This window comes from Pseudonaja textilis, chromosome 11 (genome assembly GCF_049901715.1).
Source record: "Pseudonaja textilis isolate UNSWEBS1 chromosome 11, rPseTex1.2, whole genome shotgun sequence".
Classification (NCBI taxonomy): Eukaryota; Metazoa; Chordata; class Lepidosauria; order Squamata; family Elapidae; genus Pseudonaja; species Pseudonaja textilis.
The window spans coordinates 3,444,301-3,456,633 of NC_142000.1; the positions used below are offsets into that span (position 1 = coordinate 3,444,301).

The 12,333-nt window shown below is 46.4% G+C and overlaps 1 protein-coding gene across 1 annotated transcript in view; it reads right to left on the bottom strand.

The window, feature by feature from the left end:
* Positions 1–2,553: 2,553 nt before the first annotated feature.
* Positions 2,554–12,333, bottom strand: part of CFDP1 (chromatin remodeling protein CFDP1) — a 30,222-nt gene continuing 20,442 nt past the window's right edge. Inside the window, exons 6-7 of the mRNA XM_026714351.2 lie at positions 8,561–8,719; positions 2,554–4,964 (exon numbers count right to left, since the gene is read on the bottom strand). Coding sequence (XP_026570136.1) covers positions 4,874–4,964; positions 8,561–8,719 — 250 coding nt within the window. The 3' untranslated portion in view covers positions 2,554–4,873. The remainder of the gene's footprint in view (positions 4,965–8,560; positions 8,720–12,333) is intronic.

Genomic DNA, 12,333 nt, shown 5'->3' on the forward strand with positions numbered 1-12,333 from the left:
TTAGCAGAGTGATGGCATTTGTGGGAAAAAACTGTTCTTGTGACTAGTTGTTCTGGTGTGCAGGGCTCTATAGTGTCGTTTTGAGGGAAGGAGTTGAAACAGTTTATGACCGGGATGTGAGGGGCCTGTAGATATTTTCACAGCCCTCCTTTTAACTTGTGTGGTATACAGATCCTCGATTGAAGGCAGGTTGGTGGTAATTGTTTTTTCAACTGGACTTTCTTGGTTTTTCTCTTGAAGATGTTTCACTTCTTATCCAAGAAGCTTCTTCAGCTCTGACTGGATGGTGGGGGCTGAAAGGGTTTATATTCCTTGCAGACAGCTGGTCATTTGCATCCTTGTAGAGGGTTGTTGAAGTACCTCGAGGTTTATCTGTGATCTGCTTCAAAGACCAGCTATCAGCAAGGAGTATAAATCCTTCCATTCCCCACCGTCCAGTATGAGCTGAAGAAGCTTCTTGGATGAGAAGCGAAATGTCTTCAAAAGAAAGAACAAGAAAGTCCAGTTGCCTCCTGAAAAAATAGCACCTTTCGGACAATGGAACCCAAAATTTCTGTTGCCCAGTGAGGCATTTGTTAAGTGAGTTTTGTCCCATTTTATGACCTTCCTTGCCATGGTTGTTAAGTGAATCACTTCAGTGGATAAGTGATTCACCCGGTTATTAAGTGAATCTGGCTTCCCCATTGACTTTGCTTGTCAGAAGGTCGCCAAAGGGGATCGTGGGACCCCAAGAGGACTCTGCAACTGTCATAACTATGAATCAGTTGCCAGAGGCCCGAATGACGATCCCGTGGGGATGCTGCAATGGTCGTACGTGTGAAAAACGGCCACGAGCCACCTTTTTTCAGTGCCGTTAAGTGCGCTGATTCACTTAATAACCATGGCAAGAAAAATGGGGCAAAACTCACTTAACAGATGTTTCACTTAGCAACAGAAATTTTGGGCTCAATTGTGGCCCAAAAGTCAAGGACTACCTGTGTTAAGGTAAGCCATCCTTTAATATCCTGTTGGAAGTTAAATCCCACCCCTCTCTTAGGAAAATGAAATATTTTAGGATATACTAAAAAGGCAGAATGTTTCCCCTAAAAAGAAAAGTAGAAATTGAGAGAGGCAGACACTCAGCCCCTCCCACCTTTGCTAATGTACCATTAAGGCCTGGGCTAGTCTATTTTACATAACAAAGATCTACTCCAGGTAGAGCTAGAATAGGAATTGCCCAAAGCTCTTTCATTACGTCATCATCCAGCAAGGTTCAACCAAGCCTGGGACTCAGAGGGCAGTCTACAGCTGTGATGGCGAACCTATGACACGCATGCCATAGGTGGCGCGCGGAGCCATTTGTGCCAGCATGCGAGCTGCAGGCAAACTTACCTCACTGGGCATGCACGCACTTCACAGCTGATTTTCGACCAGTTTGAGGCCTTTTTCGGCCTCCCAAAGGCTTGAGGAAGGCTTCTGCAGGCCGAAAACTAGCCCCGTTTCATCACTTCCTGTTTTTCCGAAAATACCGGAAGTGACGAAACGGGGCTAGTTTTCGGCCTGCAGAAGCCTGCAGAAGCCTTCCTCAAGCCTTTGGGAGGCCGAAAAAGGCCTCAACCTGGCCAAAAATTAGCTGTGAGGGGCAGTGCAGGTAAGGGGGCAATGGGGGTGGGTGGGTGGGGATTAAGCGCGCATGCGAGAGGGGGCATGAGGGGAGGCGCATTGCTGGCACGTGAGTGCGAGCGTGCACACCATTTTTGGCACAGGAGCCCCAAAAGGTTAGCCTACGGAGTTGCCCCTGCATGGTCCCATGGGAGCCTGACAACCAATAAGCATACAAGCTCAAATTCAAATCCCAACAGAGGGTATAAAACCCAGGGACTCTCAGCATCTCATTCCCTTCCCTTCTTTTCCTTCACCCAACATCTTGAAGCAAGTGTTCGTCCTTTCCACTTTGGAGCTCCAAGCCATGTGGTTCTGTCCACCATTAAACCATCTTTCCAAACAGCCTCCGGGTTTCCAGTGTCCTTTTCCCGCTCTTGGAACTGAACCCAGAAGGATCTTTCTTCCAACAATCCTATAGCGAAGTCATATTAAGCCCAAAAGGGAATCCTGCCAAAACCTCCTTGAATTCTCTGCTCCTCCAAGGCGATAAAATGTGAAATATATTATTTCCCAAGTGCCCCCCTTTTTCTCAGCATTTTCTATTACTTCATATTAATTGATTGCTATCATGTGATTGACAGTCCTAAAGCTGAGCTGCACGGCTAAAGCTAGAGGAATCACTTAGAGATCATTTATCAGGTCATGGATGATTTAAATCGGTGGGGACCTGAAAGTAAACATTTTAAGCAGCCCAAGGACATCCCGAGGCTAAAAATAACCCTAAAAATAAAAAATAAAAAGTATAGGAGTTGATGAACTCTTTTCTTCCTAAAGGGAACTTCCACAGAGCCTGGAAAATAGGACAATCCTTTTCATTTTTCCCAGGCAGAAATGTGAATAAATTTTGACTTCATTTTACAGCTTGCAAAGAAATGCATCCTCCAAGATTTAAGAGACCACTCGATCCAGTTTTGCTTTAAAAATTTTAATGCTTACTGAAGTCACTTTATTTTTTTTATTAAAAAGTGTACAGCGAGGCTCTACCCCCCTTTTAGACTGGTGTGAAATTTTTCCCGCCATCAACTGCCCTGCCAGGATCTCTTCTTGATCCCACGTGCTGCACAGACATTCGATTACTCGATGGGACAGGATGAAATGGAGGCTGGGATGGTTAGGATACAGGTTAGGATACAGTACAAAAGACAATTTGTAGACAAACATGATAGATAAATTAGATACTAAAACACACACAGCCAAGTTTTCAGTAACATGTTTATAAGGGAATTTCCCCAGAGCATTAAGTGAAGGAAAAAAAACCTGTTCAAAAAAACTCTTTAGGGCAGAGATCTCTAAACTTGGCAACTTTAAGACGGGTGGATTTCAACTCCCAGAATTCTTCAGCCAGCTATGTCCACAAGTCTTAAAGTTGCCAAGTTTGGAGACCTCTGCTTTAGGGATTCAACCACAGGTAGTCCTTGACTTACAACCATTCAGTGACTGTTTGGGAGTTGCCATGGCAGTGAAAAAGGCGACTTATGACCATTTCCCACACTTACGACCTTTGCAGCAGTCATAAAATCAAAATCTGGACGCTTGGCAAACTTTGCAGCATCCCATTGGGGGGGTCATATAATCAGAATCCAGAAGCTCGGATGCTTGGCTCACATTTATCAAGGTCGGTGTCCTGGGATCAAGGTCTTCCGGCCAGCAAAGTCATCGGGGAAGCTGGATTCCACCTCTTAATGACTGTCTCACTCACTTAATAACTTGCACTGAAGAACTCTGGGAGGAAAGGTCGTAAAAAATGGGGCATAAGCTCACCGAACAAGCGTGTTGTGGTTCACCGGCAGCAGGACTCAGACGAGGGGCCTGCATGCGATGCAGGGATGGGGCCAGGACCATCAGGGAGGAGGGTGCTGCTTTCGTAGATTGTGGAGGCTGGCAGCAGTGAGGAAGAGGCCCCCGAGGAGCCTGGGCCAAGCACGTGTGCGCGGAGGGCTGCTTGAAGAAAGAACAGCTGCAGCAGCACGGGTGACTCAGGAGTAAGGCTGCAAGGTATTGGCCCCTCTCTGAGGAGATAAAAGCCAGCTGAGAAACCGGAGTTCTTTGCAGGAAGCAAAGACATTTTTGCACTCAAGCCTTGTAGATGTTCGGAATATCTTAGTTTGTGTTTGGAGACTCTTTGTGTTTGAAATATTTCTTGGCAACTTTATCTAGTGTTCTTGGCAGCCTTGCACAACCTTGGCAAGGCTCGTTCTTATCAGAGACAATTAGTTGGAAACAGCCTTTTAACCGTGAAGGAACGGAATTCATCAAGAATCATTAAAAGGTTTTGCTGTTACCTCTGTTTCGTGTTTGTTTCCTTGGACCAAGGTTTGGGTCAGAACACATCCTCATGGTCAGTGCCTTTGCTTAGCCGTGGGAATTTTGGGGCTCATGCACAGGTCATAAATCGAAGACTACCTTACGACGGCTTTCAACGCCGTCCGTGCCAGAATGGGACGAGATCGGGACGCAGGGAAAGAGCTTGCAAGGGGCCTTTTGAAGGGGGTGGGGGAACGGGTCCCCCTGTGGTCTGGCTCACCTCCTTGGCCGAGAGGGGAAGAAAGACTTGACAGAACTGCTTTAACCCCCTTTGTTCAAGGGAAGGAAGGAGATGCTGGCCTCCCTCCCTCCCTCCCTCAGACACAGGGCTGCTGCTCTTACGAGTTTTCTGTGGGATATGAGCGCCCAGAGGGGCTGCTTTAAAAACTCAAAAAACTTGTGGGGGGAAAAAAGGCATTAGAAGAAAAAAAAAAAAGAGCCTGAATGGCAAAGTTTCTTAGGAAAGCAGGCTGGGGGGGGCAGGGGAGGGGCGAGTATGGCTACCTTATTCCCCAGAACCCAAGACTGGTCCAATGCAGGACTGTGGGATGTGTGCGTGCGTGTGTGTTGTGCGTGGGGAGCTTTGCAGTGGCGCCAGGAGGCCACGGGTGCCAGCGACGTGGGGATCCCGAGGGCTGGTGTCATGCACAAAGCGGGAGGGGAATGGCAGCAGCTCCACAATCCGAGACTTGCTGCCTTCTTCCAAACCACCCAGAAACGTGGACAGCTTGGGAAGCGGCCTTGCAGCCCCTCCCCCCCCGCCGAAAAACAGGCAACGGGAACACGCCCGAGTTAAACCGCCTGCTGCCCGGAGCTGCCCGGGACCTCAGGTCGCCTATTGACTACTGCAGTGGGAGAGAAAGGGCCCCCGAGAGGCCGTGCTGGGGACGGCTGGACTTGGAGAGTTGGTCTCAGCCCCACAGCTTCAGGGTTTCATATTGCTCAGGCGGATATCTCGCTCGTGCTCGAACTGACGGTAATCCACTCTTTCCAGGAAGGCTCGTCTCTCCAGGTACCTGCAGGGAGGTGGTAGCACAGAGTCAGCTCCCCAGAGAGGAAAGAGGGGCAGATTTCGGATGGGCTGGGAGGCAGGATAGCTAGAAAGAGGCCACTACCCCTCCTAGTTTTATCTGCCTTCCTTCCTCCTGGAGTTCCTCGCACCAGGAAGGTAGGCAGGCAGGTAGGTAGGTAGATAGCTAGATAGACAGAGATAGATAGAGACAGATAGCTAGATAGATAGAGATACCTAAATAGATACGAGATTGCTAGATCGATAGCTATAGATAGATCGATAGAGATCGATAGAGATAGAGACGGATAGCTAGATAGATATAGCTAAATAGATAATATAGATCGATAGCTAGCTAGCTATAGATAGATTGACAGATAGATATAGATACATACAAAGAGATATATATAGAGACAGATAGCTGAAGATAGATAGATAGATAGATAGATAGATAGGTAGATAGGTAGATAGATAGATACAGATAGATAGATACAGATAGATACAGACAGACAGACAGACAGACTCGTGCAGTATACAGGTCCTCCACGGAAGGCAGGTTGGTAGCAACTGTTTTTTCTGCAGTCCTTATTACTCCCTGGAGTCTGTCTGTCTTGTTGGGTTGCAGAGCCAAACCAGGAAGTTATAGAGATGACAGTTATAGAATTCCTTGCCACGCCTCTGAATTAATCTCGACAACAATGCCTTTCACCTTTTGGGTCGCCCATGGCCAGAGCAGCCTCACTTGCCCCCAAAGAGCAACAGGCATCTTTATATATGGCTAGAAAAGACGGGGGGGGGGGGAGACTTCTTTCCTTCCACTCCGACTTTCCAGAAAATAAACCTGGGTTGCCCAGGTGGTTCTATCCCATACAAATCACTTTCTCAGTAATGGCGGTGAGAGAAAATGCCATGGAAGTCAATGCAGGCACTGAGCCACACAATGCAGTATTGCAGGCTGACTCTGCCCACTGCCAGGAGCTTGATCCTGACCACGGCTGACTCAGCCTTCTGAGGTGGGTAAAATGAGGAGCCAGATTGTTGGGGGTAATAAGGCTGATCCTGTAAAATGCTTAGAGAGGCCTGTGAAGCACTGTGAAGCATATATAAGTCTGTGCTATTGCCTTTCTATCCATCCATCCATTGATGGTTAGAATGCAGTATTGCAGGCTGACTCTGTTCACTGCCAGGGGTTTGATCCTGACCATGGTTGATTTAGCCTTCCATCTTTCTGAGGTGGGTAAAATGAGGACCCAGATTGTTGGGGGCAAGAGGCTGACTCTGTAAACCGCCTAGAGAGGGCTATAAAGCACTGTGAAGCAGTATATAAGTCTGTGCTATTGTCCATCCATCTATCCATCCATCCATCCATCCATCCATCCATCCATGCATGCATGATGAGCAGTGGCTAGAATGCAGTATTGCAGACTGATTCTGCCCACTGCCGGGAGCTTGATCCTGACCATGGCTGACTCAGCCTTCTGAGGTGGGTAAAATGAGGAGCCAGATTGTTGGGGGTAATAAGGCTGATCCTGTAAAACGCTTAGAGAGGGCTGTGAAGCACTGTGAAGCGTATATAAGCCTGTGCTATTGCCTTTCTATCCATCCATCCATTGATGGTTAGAATGCAGTATTGCAGGCTGACTCTGTTCACTGCCAGGGGTTTGATCCTGACCATGGTTGATTTAGCCTTCCATCTTTCTGAGGTGGGTAAAATGAGGAGCCAGATTGTTGGGGGTAATAAGGCTGATCCTGTAAAACGCTTAGAGAGGGCTGTGAAGCACTGTGAAGCGTATATAAGCCTGTGCTATTGCCCTCCCTCCCATCCATCCATCCATCCATCCATCCATCCATGCACGATGAGCAGTGGCTAGAATGCAGTATTGCAGACTGATTCTGCCCACTGCCGGGAGTTTGATCCTGACCATGGCTGACTCAGCCTTCCATCCTTCTGAGGTTGTTAAAATGAGGAGCCAGATTGTTGAGGACAATATGCTAACATTATAAATCATCCAGAGAGTGCTGTAAAACACTATGGAGTGGTGGTGTATAAATCGAAGTGCTATTGCTTTATGGCAGGGCTGTCAAAGTCCAGCCCACCCTGAATTCTGTTGATTGTGATCTGCCGCCAATTTGCTTTGACCGTTAGTAGTTCAGATTCTTGTAGCCTGGAATAAACTTATACTCATTTGGACCACCCTGGTTCCCAATTTCCTGCACCTGACAAGAATATTATCGTACATGCCACCATGATAAAGCCTGGGATTCATGTTGCCTTCTGAAACAGCCAAATCAGGCCCCAATAAGGTCAGCCTTGGTTCACTGAGAATGGCCAAACTATTGTGTAGGGATTTTTGTATGTGTTGTTACCTATAAGTGTCAACTCTGAAGCTGGCCTGACTGAGGCCCTCTTGGAGGCTTCAGTGTTGCTACAATGGTGGTGAGGGTGGGTGGTGGGTGGGGGAATAGCAACAGCTGGGGTTTAGTAGCCAAAGCAAAATAGTTTCCCCTGAGAACCAAGGTCATTCCCACAGGTGGCTGAAGAGAGGAGGAGTGAATTTGCCAAGCAGCCAGACAGCACCTTGATTGGACCATGTAACTGTTTGTTTGGGAAAGAGGGGAAAACTTTTACTTTTAATTAGGTGAAAACCACGGGAACCTTTAGAGTCGGTTTTCACCAGTCTGTGCCAATTCTTTTAGATATATAAAAGCCAAGTACCACTCACTCATCACAAAATCTCCAGAACCATAAAGCCTACTAATTTGAAATTTGGCGCGTGTGTTCCTCTTGGCTTCTAAGTGCTCATTAAGAAAGGATTTTTCAAAATGACCATCAGAGCATTAGTACTTCATATATTATTATTATTAACACGCTCTGATGCTAAGGAGTTCTACTCCTCCTCCCCACCTGAAAAGAAATCTCTTCCAACTGCCATTTGCCTCACATTCCGTTACCTCAGTTCAACCCGGCAGATGTTCCACTCCTTCACTCTGGAGCCACCTGGGACTCTTTATAGTACCTCACATGGGTACCTCACCAAAATGCCTACGCCAACCACCTATGGAATCGCTTCCGGGCTCAAGGCGGCGGGAGAAATATTCCCCTATGTGTTTCAATCACCAACCACCATGAGCCCACGGATTGTGAACCGGATTTCTCCTGCACAGTCCGATCACAAAGTTTCGTCGTGAAGCACAGGTCTCCAGTATGACACATTACATAATAAATGATATATTCAATAAACCTGTTCTTTGAGGTGAACCTACTTGCCTTGGAGTTCTGTTTGTTATGGGTATGTTACTTGGAATCCTGACATTGAATTGATTCCAAGGCAAGTGGGTTCCCCATATATAGGTTGGGTTAAAAGAGCCACGATTTGACCCAAATTCTACTTCTGCTTGCAAACCTAAGCGGAATGCCTGCATTTTGGCCCCAGGAACCTAAGAAATTGGTGGGAACGGTGAGTGGAGCATCGAGGTTCTTGAGGAATCTCACCAACATTAAAAAAAAAAATGGGGGAAAAATAATACTGTTTCTGAGAGCATGAGCAGCAAGCGTTACTCATCAAGCAGTTGCCAAGGGAACAGAACATATTTTTTCCTTACCCATCTTTTCCTCTGTTGTGGATGGCCAGCTCATCGCCGATGCCTTCTTCTTCTTTGAAGTTCTCCCAATCAAGCTTGGACTTCTCCAGCGTGCTCATTTTCTGCTTTTTGGAGCCCATCTTCCCCAGGAGGCTGTTAATACTGCTAGGCCGCTTCACTCTGCCAAGGTAAAGCGGAAGATAAAGGCAAGAGGTGATGGACTGGCCCACTTCTCCAACCGTTGGACGAGATGCCACCCTGGGTGCTTCTGCAGAATGTCATCCCGGTTTGTTCATCACCACCCCTGTTTCCAGAGAGGAGGTTGGGAATACGTGGTCTTTTTTTTTCTAATTTTTTTTTATTTTTAACAACATAGACAAACATAAACATAAAACAACAAATAAAACCTATATAGTGTGTCGGTTGGTACATATTTCCTGTGTACAACATCTACAGTCTTTTCCTCTTAGATTTAAGTTTACATTCATATTACATTAATCAACTTTCCATGTCATATTATATTATTATTACATCTTCATTAGACTTTAATTTCAAATCCGCATTATCCTTTAGAGCAAATCTCAGTTCTTACTAATTTTGATTCATATTAAAATTCATTCCATAATAATCAATTATAGTAAATCATTACTATTACAATATACTTCAATTTCTTACTCTTCCATCTAGCCATTGATAAAATAAATCCCAAATCTTATAATACTCTTTTTCTTCTTGCTCTCTAATTGCTAATGTTAATCTACTCATTTCTGCAAATTCCATTATTTTTTAATCACCTCCTCCTCCTCTATCAGAATTTTCCCATTTTTTCCAATTTTGAGCAAATATAATTCCAGCTGCAGTTAAACATTAATAATCAAATATGTCAATTCTCTGTTGAAACCTTCAAGTAAAATTCCCAACAAAAAATATCTCTGGTTTTAAATCTATATGATGTTTTGGGGAATACCCAGTCCAGGGGAGACATGAGAGCAGTCTTCCAATATCTGAGGGGCTGCCACAGAGAGGAGCAAGGGGTCAAGCTATTTTCCAAAGCACTTTTGAAGGCCAGACAAGGAATAATGGATGGAAACCAATCCAGGAGAGATTCAACCTGGAAATAAGGAGAAACTTTCTAACATGAGGACAATCAACCCATGGAACAGAAGTTGCCTTCAGAAGTTGTGGGAGCTTCATCCCTGGAGGCTTTCAGGAAGGGACTGCACTGCCATTTGTCAGAAATGGTGTAGGATCTCCTGCTTGGGCAGCGGGTTGGACTAGATGACCTACAAGGTCCCTTCTAACTCTGTTAATTATATCTATATCTGTAACTTCAATAATGAGGACGTCTTTAGAGCCAACCCTGCACTGCGGCTCTAACTACCTTAGCTCTACAACTGACAGTGATTCAGCTGGAGCTGAAAATGCCCAGGGCATCCTGGGTTACAGGCAAGCCAGGCTCAGCCTCTGCCTGGTTTTCAAACCAGGTTTATCCACACCTCCGGATGATGAACCAAGACAGAGATGAGATCAGGTTCTGACCGATTCTAAAATGTGAACTGGGGTTCCCACTTTAGTTATCAATTTTATGGCTACTGTATATAGAATGCACTGTATTTTCATATCTCAATCCTCACTGCAAATCAGAGGGTTAACGCAAGAAATTTTGATTGTTCTAAATCTTATCTCATTGTTAATTCTCACGGTCACATGATCAAAATTTGGGTGTTTGCCAATTGGCTCCCATTTATGACAACTGCATGGTGCCTGTGATCTCCATTGGTAATTATTATTACTTTTATTGTCAGAGTACAATCTGAGTACAATGAGATTGGCTGAGCCTCCCTTCGTGCACCCCACACCCTCGAACACAACTCACAGTGAGGGTGAGTCCCAGTCTTATTACACTATCTGAGCTTATTGCCCAACGTGCCAGCCCCGCAAGACTATCGTACTATGTTGACATGAAGTTATTTTCCATTCAGGAGTCTGACAGCCCACGGCTAGAAACTGTTCTTCAGCCTGTTGGTGCGGCCGGCTATTGTGATGACCCAGGGTGAGTTACAAAAGCAACACAGTCACAAAAACAGGTGAAGTCTCTTTAATTCCTTCAACTTGGCTTTAAAGCTCCAATTATCATTGACTGGAGACAAAAAACTCCCCCACAAACAGCTGCGAAAAGGAAGAAATACCATTCAAACTCAAAATACATATAAATTATAAATAGACAAAAAAACAACGCAAACCACACTGAAGCAATTACTGAGACAAGGCAGGATAAGGGCTTGAAGACGTCCACAGATATCAAAATACACACACTGGGAAGGACACCAAACTCAGATAAGAACGGACAGACTAGAAATATTTTCACACTTTGCTTCCAGCACTGGCCCATTTGCAGTTTATCCTTTTAAACACTCCTCACAGCTGCAGCCCATGAAGGGGATCAAGGCCCTTTCCTCCCCCATAGACCACAACATTCATGTTTCTCCCTGATCCGCTCCTCCCTGCATGCCCTAGAATGAAGAGGGGATGGGTCTAGGTCTTCCTCTGAATGCCCAGCCAGCCTGTGCCCTTCGCCAGTTTCCTCCACACCCTCCGGAGCCACACTCCCACTCCTTGTTGGCTGTTCCTCCTCTCCCTCGGAGTCAGACTCCAACAGGGGCATGACAACTATGCTTCTCTATCTCCTACCGGATGGCAGGAGAGTGAAGAAGTGCTGACCGGGGTGTGAGTCGTCCCGGAGAATTTTCCTCACTCTTCCAAGGCAGCGAGCCCTAGCGAGATCATCTAGTGGTATCCGGGGACAGCCCACGATATTTGTGCTGTCCTCACCACCCTCTGTAGTGTCTTCCCATATGGATTCTGACAGGCGGAATCAATGGGGGAAGCTGGATTTGCTTAACGCAGGGGTCTGCAACCTGAGGCTCTTTTGGCCCTCTGCTGCAACTCCCTGTCAGCTGACCCCGCCATTGGCTGGCCACTCCCCTCCCTGTCACTCCTCACCTGGCCTGAGAAGGGAAGGGTGACGATGGGGGATGGAGGCTCGCTCCATGTTCCAGAGCAGGAGGTAGCTGGGTGGGAGTGAGTGACGTGGAGTTGGCCACGTGTCCACCTGGTCACACTGGTTGTTAAATTATTGGCTCCCTGTGTTTTCTTTTCTGCGAGAAACGGGTCCAAGTTGCCCTTTGAGCGTTTAAGGTTGCAGACCCCAGGTTTAACGACTGCGTGATTCACTTAGCAACTGCAGTGATTCGTTTAATGGGGTGGAAAAGGTCATAAAATAGGGCACGACTCACTTAACTGCCTTGCTCAGCAATGAAAATTTTGGACTCAGCTGTGGTCATACATCAAGGACACAGACACGAAAGCCCCTCAGGGCAGGACAAGAAGCAACGGATGGAAACTCATCAAGGAGAGAAGCAACCTGGAACCAAGGAGGAACTTCCTGACAGAGAGGACAAGGAACCAGTGGAGGGGCTGCTCCATTTCTGGAGGCTTTTAAGAAGAGACTGGACAGCCACCTATCTGAAATGGTAGAGGGTCTCCTGCTGGAGCAGGGGGTTGGACTAGAAGACCTCCAAGGTCCCTTCCAACTCTGTTTTTCTAACTTTCTCTACTTAATGTCCAAAGCCTTCCTGCCCCTCCACAGCGTCCTGTTTTAAGCCTCCTTGTGAAACAGCAGCAAGATTTTAAATGACCCAAATTGCAGTATCCAATTGCATTCAACAAGTGGATTCCTAATCCCACCGGAGACGCTTAATATAAAATGTAAAGCACTTGAAATGCAGGATAAA